Source organism: Molossus molossus, unplaced genomic scaffold, assembly GCF_014108415.1.
Source record: "Molossus molossus isolate mMolMol1 unplaced genomic scaffold, mMolMol1.p scaffold_m16_p_10, whole genome shotgun sequence".
NCBI classification, from domain to species: Eukaryota; Metazoa; Chordata; class Mammalia; order Chiroptera; family Molossidae; genus Molossus; species Molossus molossus.
Window position 1 is genome coordinate 73,966,776 of NW_023425345.1, and position 14,458 is coordinate 73,981,233.

Consider the following 14,458-nt stretch of genomic DNA (forward strand, 5'->3'; position numbering starts at 1 on the left):
GAGACAAAGAAACATCGACGTGAAAGGGACACATCGAGTAGCTGCCACCCGCACGACCCAACCAGGGCCGGGGACAAACTGCAACCGAGGTACGTGCCCTTAGCAGGAACCGAACCCGGGTCTCTCTGGACCGCAGGTCAACGCTCTAACCACTGAGCAAAACCGGCCAGGGCAAAATCACTCTGCTTTAATGTCCATGTGGAGAATCTTCCCATTACCCTGGCCACCCAGCTCCTCTCTCTGCTGATGCCTTTGCCCTCCACCTGCCCTCCGTCGCTCGCTCTTGGCAGGGACTAAGGCCCCGCTGACCCATGTGCACTGCTGGGTTCTGTCGTAAGGACTCTCCCAGATTGTGGAAAGGCATAAAGGTGGGAGAAATAGCACAGCGGGTGATTAAGAAATGGGATCTGGGTCAGACTTCTTGGGTTCATATCCCTGCTCCAACTTTGGGCCTCAATTTCTTTTTTTTTTTTAATCCTCATCCGAGGACATTTTTCCATTTTTTGTACAGACAGAGTGGGAGGGAGAGAGAGGAAGAGAGAGAGAGAGGGAAACATCGATGTGAAAGGGACACATCGAGTGGCTGCCACCCGCACGACCAACCAGGGCCGGGGACAAACTGCAACCGAAGTACGTGCCCTTAGCGGGAATGAACCCGGGTCTCTCGGGACCGCAGGCAGACGCTCTAACCACTGAGCCAAACCGGCCAGGGCTGGGCCTCAATTTCTTTATCTGAAAATTGGGGATAATAAAAATATCTTTCCTACAGGAATATTTTAAGGAATAATAAGTTACTGCATAGGAAGTGCTTATAACTGTGCCTAGTCTGTGCTCAACAGATACTGGCGGTGATTACAACCAAGAGCTGCCCCCACGGCGCTGGCAGTACACGGGTGCAGATCGCACGCGGTTTTTATTTTTTTATTAAGATGAAAATATTCATCTCACTATGAACCGGTTGTTCTTACAATAAATAACAGTAACTTACAAAGAATTTTTAAAAATTAAAAAAAACAAAAAACTGGAAACAACCTAATCATCCAACAGGAGACAAAAGCTTAAGTACATTATGGAGCTTTTACTAAGTGAAATCTACGTCAGCCATTAGAAACTGTGCCTACGTGTCCACGGCCCACTGTCACGTGACGAGGCAGGCAGCAGGCCCACCATGCAGCGGGCACTGGGAAGGGACCGCGCAGAGGGACGTTTGGCAGAATGACCTCCCAAGTGGTAACAGTGGCATCAAGGGGTGGTGGCATTTGGGGTGACTTGTACTTTCTCCTTCTATTTTCTATAATGTTTATTTATCTTTGTAATGAGCACGACCTACTTTTATTTTTAAAATGAGGCTATTTAAAATAATGCAAGAAGCCCTGGCCGGTTTGGCTCAGTGGTCGAGATCGGCCTGCGGACCAATGAGTCGCGGGTTCAATTCCAGTCAAGGGCACGTACCTCGGTTGCGGTCGTCCCCGGCCCTGGTTGGGGTCGTATGGGAGGCAACCAGTCAATGTGTCCCTCTCACATTGATGTTTGTCTCCTTCTCCCTTTCTTTCCCTGTCTCTTCCTCCCACTCTATCTGAAGATAATTAGAAAAATATCCCTAGGTGAGGATTAAAGAAATAAAAATAAAATAAAATAATGCAAGAATAACACAGAAAATGCTCTGACACATACGAACTCAAAAGGACAGAAGACATTTTACATACAGTATGCTCACAGCTCTGTAAAAACCAACCACATAACCCACCCAACAAAAAAGGGATAGTGTGCAGTTTACCACCATGCTGACGAGAGTGGGGTTCATCTGTCGGTAGGATTTGGGCTTTTTTCCTCTTTTCTAACTTCTAATACTTAGAACTCTTGTTATATTACTTTAATAATGGGGAGATCAATGTAAAAGAAGACTGTTTTCTTGTTCCCACAGATGTCCTGCTCATCGCTCAGTCTCCCCAGTCTTTGTGCCCTCCCAGCCCCTCATCCCCATGCTCCTGCCCCATCACTCCCCTCCCGTGGCCCCGCAGGGCCCTCTTTGCCTCCTTCATCTCTGACTGGACCCTGTGGCCTCCTCCTATTGGGATCTGCTTCCCTGCCTCCCACCCCGGCTGGACCCCTCATACCCAAGCAAGTGACACCGTCTGCGTCCAACACCTGGTCCTCGGCGCAGGCACACTGGCGGCTCCCGGGGGTGGCCAGGCACAGGCTGCTGCAGCCACCGTTGTTCACCCGGCACTTGTTGGTGCCCACTGTGAAGGAAGGCCGTGGGGAGGGTCAGGGGAGGAGGGACAGCGCAGGGGTGAAGGGGAAAGGGAAGACGGAGGAGACAGAAAGGGAGGGAGCAGCGAGAGGACCGTGAATGTGTTGAAGAAGAGGAGGTGGGGGGGGCAGGAGGGAGACAGGAAAGGAAGAGCGGCGGGAAGGAAGGCGCAGAGGCGGTCAAACAAGCTGCAGGCAGACCCCGTAGGACCCCAGGCCCGATAAGGAACTTGGGTCTCACTCTAAGGGCAAGGGCTGGGGCCTCTCTTTTTGAGAGCCTCAAAAGTCAGAGCCTAGGATCCCAGGGGGAGTGTCTTCACTGCCCGGGGAGCCTCACCCCCCATCTAGGTCCCATCCTATCACCAGCCCCAGCCCCAGGGGGTACCTTGTTGCTGCTGGGCATCATACATGCGGATTTCAAAGATGGGGGGCCGTTCACTACGCAGAAGGGTCACGGTGGGTGGTGCACCTCCTGTGCCCCTTTCCAAGCGGTAGACACTGCCACTCCGGTACTCGGTCCAGAACAGATAGTTGCCGTGGTGACAGAGGCCAAAGGCATGGTTCAGCTCAGGACCCTCATACACGATCTAGGAATGGAGGGGAGATTACTAAGGGGCTGGAGACAAACAGGGGGACTGAGAAAGGTCCAGAGAGATTATTGTTTTGTACCCTCATTTATCTATATCCTGGGTGGGGTCTTGTTTCCTCCATTAGCCTGGGAGCCCCTGAGGCTGAGAGCTTTGCAGGGAGCCAGACGTGAGACCCTGAACCCAGCAGGAGGTCAGTGGCAAGCCTGTCCGCACTGGCTTCTCCTGGGCCCATCCATATCCTTCACGTCCCTCCAACACACATACCACACACACAGCGCACTGAGCAGACAGCCAGAATTTAAACATTCATTTCTTCACCCAACAAACATTTGCCAGGATTCGTTAAAGGTCAACTGTGGTAGGCACTAAGAAACGAAGAACTCGGTAACCCAGGGTGGAAGAGGAGGCAGTCCCTGAGCAGTAGGCCAGGTGAGGAGGAGCTGGGCAGAGGCAGAAAGAACCGCAAGAGCAACAGCACGGACGGCAGCGCCTTCTGACACGTGCTGGGAATTACAAGCTGTGCTCAAGCCTGCAGAGAGCACGCACAGTCACGGATGTGGTCTGACAGGGGCAACACAACACACAAGACACACAAGCACACAGGTGTACACATCCATGGGGACCAGGTAAGCACACAGGAAGCCCACAGGCTTAGCCACACTCAGATGCCCACACATCACACACACAGAGCCTCACCCACACACCCAAGTGATCTGGCGACGCACATACGAGCACCCCCACGCAGGCACGCCTGCCCACCTTCCGGTCTGTGCCATTGAGCAGGATGGTCTCGATGCGGTCATAGAAGGCATCCACCCAGTAGAGGCGCCCGGCTGGGATGTCCAGGCTCAGCCCATTGGGCCACAGCACTGTCTTGGAGGTGACAAAGATGTCTCGGTGCGAGCCGTCCATCCAGGCCCTCTCCAGCCGCCCTCGCCGACTGTCTTTGGGGTCCTCCTCCCAGTCTGTCCAGTACATCCACCTGTGGGCAACAACTGGTCAGCACCCCTGCCATCAACAGCCTCCCTGGGATCCCAGTCCACGGTGCCGTCCCAGAGCCCTTCACAGGGCTCTGCTCAATTCAACCCTGGCCCACACATTTCATTCATGTATTCCTCCATTCAACAAATACTTCTCCAGTGCCTACTGCGAGTAGGGCAGTCTGGCACTTGGGGGCCCAGAAAAGACCTGGATGGCCAAGGCTCCTGCTCTTCTGGAGTCCATATCCCACCCAGGGGCACAGATAGAAGCAAGCCAACCAACAAGGGCTCACACGCCAGAAAACGATCAACCAGGAAGAACCCGAAGCAGGTGACGGCCCGGGGAGCGCCCGGGCGGCAGGAGAGGAAGGCCTCTCTGAGGAGGGGGCACTGAGCTGAGACGTGAACGCTGAGGAGCTAGATCTGCAAGTACCTGGGACTTCCAGGCAGAGGAACCACAGAGCAGAGGCCCTGAGGCAGGACCGGCTGGGGAGCCTCTGTGAGGCACAGACGGCGCAGTGAGAACAGGACTTCCAAGGGCAGGAAGTAAGGTGCTGATGAGGTCAAAAGAGCTTCATGCAAACCCCATAGCACCCCCAGCCTGATAAGGAATGTGGGTGTCACTCCAGGGGCAGGGGAGCCAGGGGCGGGCTCTGAGCTGGGCGTAACAGGATCAGACTATTATGTTTGAGGCACCACTGCCATCGCCCTGAAGACCGGATGCCTCCCCTTCCGGCTTCCCATTCTTGCCTAAGCATCCCATCTAGCCTGGCCTCCCCTGTTCACTCTGTCTCATTTGCCACTTCTGAGACCCACAGGGTGCCCGGCCCACCAACATGTCTCTGGGAGGACTCACCCATTGAGCGGATCCACCACAATGGCTCTGGGGTGTGTCATTTTGCCCTCTATTAAAGTCTTTCGGGTCTGAGCAGCTTTCTCCAGCCTTGCCACACTGATGGTCTTCTTGGGCCCATCATCTGTCCAGTACAAATTGTCCCCCATCCAGTCCACGGCCACACCCTCTACATTGTGGATGCCTGCGGGGAGTGAAGGGGGTGATGATGGTGAGCCTCAGAGGAAGCTGAGCACTGCCTGCCTCTGGCCCTTTGGGTGCGTGTACTTTGAGCAACTTGGCTAGTAGGGAGAGCAGGAGCCTCTGTGCCCAAGACAGTGGGTGGGACAGGGATGGAGGCTGGAGGAAGGAGCTGGGAGGTCACTGGTGTTGCTCATCTGTGTTGCGGCACAAAGCCTCTCAAAACTGCACGTGCCAGCCCTGGCCAGTTTGGCCCAGTGGTTAGAGCGTCGGCCCACAGATCGAGTCACGGGTTCGATTCCGATCAAGGGCATGTACCTTGGTTGTGGTTTGTCCCCGGCCCTGGTCAGGGTCGTGTGGGAGGCAACCAGTCTATGTGTCTCTCTCACGTCAATGTTTCTCTTCTCCCTCCCACTCTATCTGAAGATAAACAGAAAAATATCCTCGGGTGAGGATTAAAAAGACAAAGAAACAACCCAAAAAACCTGCAGGTGACAGCCAGCACACCTCCGAGGCAGAGGGGGCCAGCGGGAGGGCATGTCGGGCCGCGCTGGGTGGGCAGCTGCAGCAGTGTGCTCTGGGCACAAGAGTGACGCCACCTCCCAGGCCTAAAACTCCTGAGTCAACAAAATGAAAAATTAGGAAGTGATTTTTCACTTAGCTAAAGGCTTCATCTCTGAGGTCTTTTGCATAGCAGTTCCCCTAGTATAGGGAACCCCAATCTTTTCCTGATGAGGAGTTATTTTGATTTCTCCAGTCATATGATTGCTGACTGCTGAGGTTCTCTGACCTGTGGTGGGGGGTGGGGAGCAGGGCAAAGGGTGGCAACTGGTGTCAGTAGATTGATCAGTTAGGGAGCCCTGCCCTGGGGGCCTGCGTGTAGGCTTGGACATTCCTACGGCAGGGAAGGGGCAGAGCTCAGACCAGAGCCTCCATGCAGGTGGGTATTCAGAAGACAAGGCACTGTTGACCTGCCCAAGCAGCTCAGAGGGAAAAACTGGATTCAATCCACAAAACACACTTTTCTCAGGACGCGTGAGCACGCAGCTTTGGCGGCACAGGCCCTGCCTGTGCACAGGGCTGTTGGTATGCTCGCTCCGATTCAAGGCCTCTTCAAGGCCTCGGGCCTCTCCCAGGCTGTGTGCTCCCTGCAGCTCCAGGGCTTCGGCCAATGGCTGAGAAACCTTGAGTTTTCCCAAGGGCTGGCAAGGACCGCCCATGCTGCCTAATCCATCCATCCTCCTGCCTCTTGTCAGCTCAGCCAAGAAGGGGGGTCACACAGGGGTCAGTCTGTCATCCCCTCATCTCCATGACAACCAGCCCAGCCAGCCAGTCAGCAGAGGACTCTCCATGCTGAGAGGGTACCGGGTGAGATGCCTGAACCCCAAATCTCTTCCTATCCCAGGTGGGTGATGTCCCTTGGGAGTCCTACCCATACGCTTCCCATTTCCAGGGCCCTTACCATCCTTCAAGATGGTCTCCCGCTCAGTGCCATCAATCTTCTGGCGGCCAATGAGGTAGCTGGTGGTATCAGCAAAGTAGATGAAGCCGGTCTCAGCGTGGAAGTCCAGGGCCCGGGGGTTCATGAGGTTCTCGATGGGGATCATGTGCTCGTCTGGGACCTTGGCCCCCATATCCATGCCCCGGATGATGCCTGGCCGGCCCTTGCCATACACAAGGAACAGCTCGTGTTCCGGCTCTAGGGCAGGCACAAAGGCACAAATTCAGACACACCCACGCGCGTGCGCGCACACACACACACACACACACACACAACTGCTGCCCAGCTTGGGAGGCCGTGGCCAAAGGGGCTACAATGTCCCCGCTATACTGGGTCAGCAGAGGTTCTGAGTCACAGGGACAGACACATAAACACATCAGGCCTGGAGGACAATGCGCTGAGGGCTTTACCTGTCCCTTGCGGTGGGAAACGGGGCAAGTGCAGTAAGTAGCACGTTTTCAGTGAAGTGCACTGCTCTGTAGTAAAATTAGTGGTCCAAAGGAGCACATTCAAAATCTGTTGGAATCTGATCAATTTTCACCACTTCCTCTCCTACCATCCCAATCTCAGCCACATCACTTTTTGCCTATACCACAGAAATAGCCTTCTACCACTTCCCTACTGCCGTCCTCCACCCAGCAGCCAGCGTGATGTCTTTACAAATGTGAATCAAATAATGTCACTTTTCTGCCTGGAAACCGCCAAGATCACACTGGCCTCAGCACTTTGGCACTGCTGACTGTCTCAGCCAGAAATGCTTCCTTCAGGTAGCTCCTCCCCTCACGTCACAGATGGCTCGGCTCAAATTTCATCTCTGCAGAGAAGTCTACCCTGACCGCTCTATCTAAAGGAGCTCTCCTGTCATTGCTAACTCGGTTCTCCATTTACTTTCTTCTAAACACCACCACCACCTGAAGTTTTATATATATATATATATATATATATATTTTTTTTTTTTTTTGGTCTGTCTCCCCTGCCAGACTGTACTCCCCTGGAGGACACAGATGGCATCTACCTGTTCACTGCTGAATTCTTATTTTAGGACAGTGCCAAACACACAGTACAGGCTCACTACTTACTTGTGGAAAGAAGGAAGGGAAGGAAGGAAGGGAGGGAGGGAGGAAGGGGCCAGTTTACAGTCCTCTATGGAGCTGGACTGGGATAGTGGGAAAAGCCTTGTTTTCAGATGTGAGTTCGAATTCTATGACCTCCCCTTACTAGTGGTGAAACTTTGGGTAAGTTCCTTCATCTCTGCATCTCAGACAGAAGTGGTAGGGCTGTGGGGAGGTGGGTAAGGGCACCTGCCCACCCCACCCCAGCAGGCATGCACGCCCTGCCCTTCACTCACTCTTGCATGACTTCCCATCACTGCCCAGGCTGAAGCCGGAGCGGCAGCGGCAGGTCCTCGCCTTGTGGCTGTTGGCCAGCAGGCAGATATCGGAGCAGCCACCCGGCTTCCCGTACTGGTCATTCTCGCAGGCGTGGCTCCTCACTAGAGGCAAGGTGGAGAGCTGGTCAGAGCCCCTCAGAGCCTCTGTGCCTCGGCCCTGAGAAGCCTTCCTGAAGTCTGCCCACATTCCCTCCTGCTGTTGTCTCTGCCCACTGTGCCGTTTGAGGATTTAGAAGCCACGGGACAAGAACTCCTCTGCCCACCACAACCTAGCCATGCAGGTGGGGGCTGCTGCCGCCTTGGAGAGTCACACAGTTGCCCATGCCAGGTGCTTCTCCTCTAAACCAGCCAGGGGAGGGACTGTCCTTAGCAGAAAGGGGAAGGGGCTCCCTGGGGTGGCTCTGGAGGCTGAGGGGCCAGGGGACATATAGTCTGAGGTTATTCGGAGAAGCAGTCATGATATGAGAGCATCAGGGGTTCTCACAGGAAGGCCCCTGGAAGGGCCCTGGAGCACTGCTCACCTCGGGGCTGACGCCGCTGGTGGTAGATGTGGAGGGCACCACCCTTGTCCACACGGGTGACGACCTGGTAGTCAGTGCTGTTGAAGCGGTTCACGCGGATCACACTTGTCTTCTGCTGGGCATTAGCATTGTCCGAGTTGGTGGCGTAGAGATAATTCTCAAACACGGTCAGGCCATACAGATGCTCAATCTGAGATGGGCAGGCAGGAATGGTCAACACAAGGGAAAGGATCCTCCCTTTGCCTCCGGAGAGCCCCTCAGCTTCCCATCCAAACTCCATTATTTGCATTCCTAGATTCATCCCAGTTTTATGCCTCTGTGCTCTCCTCCTGCTCTGGCTGGACTATCCTGTTCTTGAGATCTTTGCTTATCAAAATCCCACTCGTCTTTCACAGAGCATCTCTTTGAAGAGCTTCGGGAATCTTCTATTTTTTTTATTCCTCACCAGGGGATATTTTTCTATTTATCATTAGATGGAGTGGGAGGGAGGGAGAGAAAAAGAGACAGAGAGAAACATCGATGTGATAGAGGTACGTGCCCTTGACTGGAATGGAACCCATGACTCATTGGTCTGCAGGCCAACGCTCTAACCGCTGAGCAAACTGGCCAGGGCTGGACTCTTCTAATCAGAGATGGTCTCTCCTTCCACACTCCATGTCTCTGGCTATTTCGCACTATCTGGTGATTTGCGGACTTACTCACCTAGTCTGCTTAAATCCCGTGAGGGCAGGGACCACATACCCCACAGAATCAGGCACACAGTAGAGGATGGCATGATTATGGATTAAATTGGAATTGGGACCTAAACTCTGTCCAGAGAGAACATTCTTTGTGTTGTTTTTTTTTTGGTTAATCCTCACCTGAGGATATTTTTTCCATTAATTTTTTAGAAAGAGAGTTGAAGGGAGAAGAGAAAAACATTGATGGGAGAGAGACACATTGATTGGTTGCCTCCCACATCTGCCCCGACCAGGGCCAGAGATGAAACCTGCAACCCAGGGACATGCTCTTGACCGAGAATCGAACCCACAACCCTTGGGTGCTCAGGCTGATGCTCTAACCATTGAGCACACTGGCCAGGGCCACCGAGAACATTCTTATCCCAACTCCAGCCTCCAGCTTTGGGAGGGTTGTGAGGACAGACTGGCCCCAAGCAAGCCCTTTAACAGCCCCTGCTGCCCACATAACTTATCTAAGGTAACCAACGGTCCCAGTTTGCCTAAGACTAGTTTCCTGGTTGTGGGACGTTCTGGGCTAACACCAGGACAGTCCCAGGCAAACCGAGATGGCTGGCCACCCTAATTAGCCCAGAATGGAGAGCCCCCTCTGAGCTGGCAGGGCTTCTAGGCTCAGTTCCCAGCTGTGTAACCCCAGGCAAACCCCTTAACCTCTTGAACCTGCTATTTTCTCCTGCCAAAAAGGAACTGAGTCACCTATGTGCTTCTCTCTCCAGGGGTTGCTGTAAAGATCAAATTAGAAAAAAAGAGTAAAATGTATCTCTAAAATTACTGTTCCATCAGAGCTGAAGTCATATCCTGTCCTTCTCCAAAGTGCGCATGACCACCTTGCCCCCCAGAGGGCCCTCCCCCAGCGGTTCCCCTGCGAAGGTTTCCCCCTCACCAGGATGCCCTGGATGATGGTCTGCCGGCTCTTGCCCTCGTAGTCCACCACCTCAATGTAGTCCAGGTAGGCGTCAGCCCAGTAGACAAGGCGGCTGACCAGGTCCAGCGTGATGCCGTGAGGAAACACAATCTTGCTATCGACCAGCTTGGTGCGGTTCTGCCCATCCATGTCACAGCGCTCCACCTTTGGGATCTGCCCGTAGTCGGTGAAAAACACTTTCCTGTGGGCAGACGGCACATTACAAGGGTCCTGGACATTGGGCACTGTAGCCTCTGTCTCCTGGGCAGCACCCTGCCTGCCCCTCTTACCCCATGGTAGGGTCCAGTGCAATGCCCTTGGGGTTGTAGAGCTCTAGGTCTAGCAAAGTGACACATGTGTCTCCATTTCGGTTGCAGACAAAGATCCGGTCATCGATGTCATCCACAAAGTAGAAGTTGCCCGTCAGCCAGTCAATGGCCATCTGCTCCACATCTGGAGGAATGCGAATGAGAGCTGTGGGGGGAGGGCCCCCCACAGACATGCCCACCCTTTGCTGGTGCAGAGCCCACTGCTGGACGTCCACGTCCTCCAGGGCACTCTCCTTCACGACCCGGCCACAGCCGTCTCCTCCCTGAGCTCTTCTGGGAGTTACCAGCAGTGGCATATTTTGCCTTGTGATCTTTGCCCTCTTTCCACCTAGCTGGTCCCTCCAAGAAGCAGTCAGTCTTTGAGTATCTTCCCACACAGCCCCACTCCCCATGCCGAGGCAGGGCAGGCACGCAGGGGGCACTGGGTAAGTGTGGGTTGGTACAAGCTTCCCGAACTCCAGCCCCTCCTTGAAGCCCATCTTCTTGGAGTCCCCAAAAACAGTGAAGACAGGTTCACTAGCTCACTTTAGTTGTTTTTGAAAAATCTGCCTGTACTAGAGATAAGGGCACTCCGGCTAATGAAAACATCGCGCATCTTTTTGGCTGGACTTCCATATACAGTAAGTTGAGTTACCCCATGCCAGCCAGAGCACTGACTGGAAGCTGTTACATGCTGCACGACCACACCCCCCATCATGCACTCCCACAAATTGTGCTGTCGAGTTTCTCACATTTGGAGAAATCGCAAGAGTCAGCACATCCGGAGTGCAATGGATAAGCCTCGCCCTGGGAAGACCACCTTGGTGATCATGGTATCTCCCCTGCCAGGTAGATATGTTGTTGCATGACTTTTAAAAATCGAAAAGCTGCCCTGACCCATTGGGCTTAGCGGTTGGAGCGTCAGCCCGAGGACCGAAGGGTCACAGGTTCTGCTCCTGGTCAGGAGTACGTGCCTGGTGGTGGGTTCAATCCCAGGCCCAGTCAGGTTCTTGTTGGAGGCAGCCAATCAATGTGTCTCTCTTACATCAACGTTTCTCTTTCTCCCCCTCCGTCCCTCACTTCCACTCTATCTAAAAATCAATGGAAGGGTATCCTCAGGTGAGGATTTTTAAAAAAAAGGTAAAGCAGGGCACTTATCAGTAGGCCCAGTCTGAGAGAAAAGAAGGCCAAATATGGGGCCCATGTGGATGGACAGGGAAGGCTCATGGTGGCCATAAGAGGCTGGAGCCAGTGCAGAGACCAAACTTCCTCTATTCACCCCTATTTCTGTTTCTTCAGAGTCCCTACTGCTCGATTTCCTTTTGTTAGGGAGGCTGGAGGAGAGCGTGCAGAGGAGGGCCATCCAAGGACTCTGAGGACACACCGAGGCTGAGCAAGAGGGAGGTTCAGAAGGGTGGGTGCGGGGAGAGGACGGAGGTCAGTTGCCACACCCAGTCTTTGCCATGGGTCTGGAGAACACACAAGAAGCCAAAAAGGCTGGAGAGTAAGGGTGGGATGAGGGCAGCTGGAAGTCTAAGAGGCAGGAAGCCTGGGGACAGGGACCCCTGTTGACCTCCTATGGGCCCCTCCTCTCCAGGATCCTCTGGGTCTGGTCCACCCACTGTCTTCTCCAACTACCACGCTCAGAAGTGATACCTCTTGCAAACTGGTAAATTTTCAAGACAGTGACTCCCTGGGACCCCGGCTTGCACTCCACCTCCACCAATTTCCCCAACAGGGAAAAAAGTCTCTGGGTGACCTGCCTTTGGGTGGAGCTTACCCCCATTACTTACGTGTTCGACCCAGTGGGGGCTACTCTCCCCACAGAGCCATAGGTGTGATGACTGGGCGTTCAGCTCAGCCCCTCCCATCCTTCCCCTAGGGTCTGTTTCCCAACAGGGTGGGGGTGGGGGGCAAAGGGAACAGGAACATGGCTCCCAAGGAACTTGGCCGGGCCCTAACCCTGACTCACAGTCACAGGACTCAGGCTGGGGGAGGGGAAGGGTAGAAAGGAGAGAGCCAATTTGAGGCTTTCATCAAACTAGTTTCCTCTTCAGGTCCCCCTGTTGAAACCCACTCCGAGGTGACTGGAGAAGGTCACATGGATGAGTTATCTTTGTAAGTGCTGATGCCACAGTCTCTTCTGGGCCCTGGTACTGACATGAGCGGAAAGAGGGATACAGCAGCCTGAAGATGTGGGTCCCAGCCGAGTAGAAAGAGGGCCCAGTGCAGGGGTGAGGTGAGCGAAATGCCCCACACACTGTTACCACAGAGAAATCAGATTAAAATGAACGCTGCTGGGCCGCCTCCAGACGAAGCCAAAGTCCCAAAGTCCCAAAGGGGGGGACCTGCCCACAGCCAGGCAGCCAGCAGGGTGGCCGAAAGGCAAACAGGGCTGTGTGCCCTTTCCTTGGTGGGCACGGTGGGGGTTGGAGGCTGCTGGCACGTAGACAAACTTCATCATTCGAGCTGTTTTCCCAGCACCAGCTGGTGCAGCTGTGTCCTTCTATCTAACTTCCTGAGGCTTCCCTGAGTCACTGCCCTGCTCCCCACCGCCCTTCCTCAGCAAGAGGGGAACAGGAAGAAACCTGAAGGGATCTAATGCCGCATCCAGGTGCAGCTCTGCAATCATTCCCCCGGCCCTGAGCCTCAGGATGTGGCGGACCTTTGGGCTTCCCTCCTGGCCTGCCTTCCCTCCCAGCTCCAGGAAGGTGGGCAAGGGACCATCCTGCTCTCAGATATTTACCCTTGGCCAGTCTCCCCTTCCACCTCCCAAAGGCCAGGCAGGGCCCCACTCAGCAGGCCGGTGAGGAGCTGGCAAGAACTGGAGTCCTCAGCCTGGTTTGGCCTCTCCTTTGGTATTTTTGCAGCTGGAGACTATTAGTTGCAAGCAAAAATCCTTTGTTATCCAACCCCCCTCCACCACATTATTTTCCTCTCCTCTAAGTCCAGATTCCTCTGCCTGCCCCACCACACATATGCACACATTCGCACACACACACGCTCGGCCACTCACAGCACTCCAAGGCCAGTGTGGAGATGGCTCCGATGGGGAGAGCACCTTATTTCCAGGGCTCCCCATAGGCAGTGTCTGAGCCACTTCCCTTTGTCTGCGGCATGGGGGGCAAGCAGAGTCCTGAGGTTGGGCCTGGAGGACCTGAGTTTTCTGGCCCCACAAACCCAGAAAGCAGCTGTCTCTTCGTGGTCCAGCCTTCTCAGGGCTGACCCACCCCAGCACACCCTCCATAGGGGCTCTGGACAAAGGCCCCACATCCTGAGGACAGGAGAGTCTCAGGTAAACCCAAGTGGAGCGAGGCTGTGTTGTGGGAGGAGTTTGGAGGTGGTCTGGAGTCCTAGGAGTTAGGGATTCCAGGGCAGTTAGGAAGTTGGGAGGGAGACGAGACCATCAGAGGACAGACCGCAGCCTGCCTGTGATGTTGCAAAGGACTTTCAGTTCCAGGCCCCAGAATAGACCTGGGGTGTGTGTTTGTAAGTGCTAAGCCCTCCCTGTACCCCGATTCTAATGCTCAGCACTCTGCACTCCCCACAACTCCAGTTTTTCTCAACTTCTCAGTCATTCACAATGTTCAAGAGGCATTTCCCTAAATACAACAGGCCTCACCCCATTCCCAAGAAGACCCCAGTTTTAGCTGTAGGATTCCAGTCACTCTCCCTAAAATAAATCCAAGGATGGATGGGGACTCTGTGCCCTGAAGAAATAAACACCCACACACCCAAATACTGTAGGATAGGGTACGAGGACCCTGGGTGAGGAAGAATCCCGTTAACCGTCACCATAACCTCAGGGAACACATGCATCTGGCCTCGATTTCAGGAAACTCCCCACCTTGCTCATCACTCTGCTCTGCCCTGGGCACAGCCAGGGTTTGAATCATCATCCTGTCTCCTTCTGTGGGGCTATGGGCAAGAGGCTTAATGTCTCTGAATCTCAGTTTGCTCATCTGTAAAAATGGGATGGTGCATTCACAGCACATAGCACAGGGCCCGGCAGACAGTAAACAAACCACAATGGGAACTGGGATCTGCACTGCAGTTCTCCTTCACCTCCACCCTTTCCGTCCCTACCTTCTCCACCAAGTTACCATCTGTGCCTGCAGCCAGAGCCCTGTGACCTCCTGACTAGAGGTAGACCCTCCAGGTGGGCGGTTTATAGGCTCTCATAGCCCCAGTAGTTCCTTTGATCACAGCCTATTTACCTGACCACAAATATTGAGAAGCCA

At 54.1% G+C, this 14,458-nt stretch overlaps 1 protein-coding gene and 1 non-coding gene across 2 annotated transcripts in view; both read right to left on the reverse strand.

Moving 5' to 3' along the window:
• The window catches only part of LRP1 (LDL receptor related protein 1), an 80,201-nt gene that overhangs the window by 44,606 nt on the left and 21,137 nt on the right, over nt 1-14,458 (reverse strand). The window contains exons 7-15 of the mRNA XM_036250686.1: nt 10,200-10,362; nt 9,889-10,111; nt 8,269-8,458; nt 7,706-7,849; nt 6,319-6,555; nt 4,680-4,860; nt 3,603-3,825; nt 2,639-2,840; nt 2,118-2,243 (exon numbers count right to left, since the gene is read on the reverse strand). Coding sequence (XP_036106579.1) covers nt 2,118-2,243; nt 2,639-2,840; nt 3,603-3,825; nt 4,680-4,860; nt 6,319-6,555; nt 7,706-7,849; nt 8,269-8,458; nt 9,889-10,111; nt 10,200-10,362 — 1,689 coding nt within the window. The remainder of the gene's footprint in view (nt 1-2,117; nt 2,244-2,638; nt 2,841-3,602; nt 3,826-4,679; nt 4,861-6,318; nt 6,556-7,705; nt 7,850-8,268; nt 8,459-9,888; nt 10,112-10,199; nt 10,363-14,458) is intronic.
• On the reverse strand, nt 10,906-11,074 carry LOC118624886. The gene has a single exon (XR_004958546.1). It is a non-coding gene; the product is annotated as a U1 spliceosomal RNA (small nuclear RNA).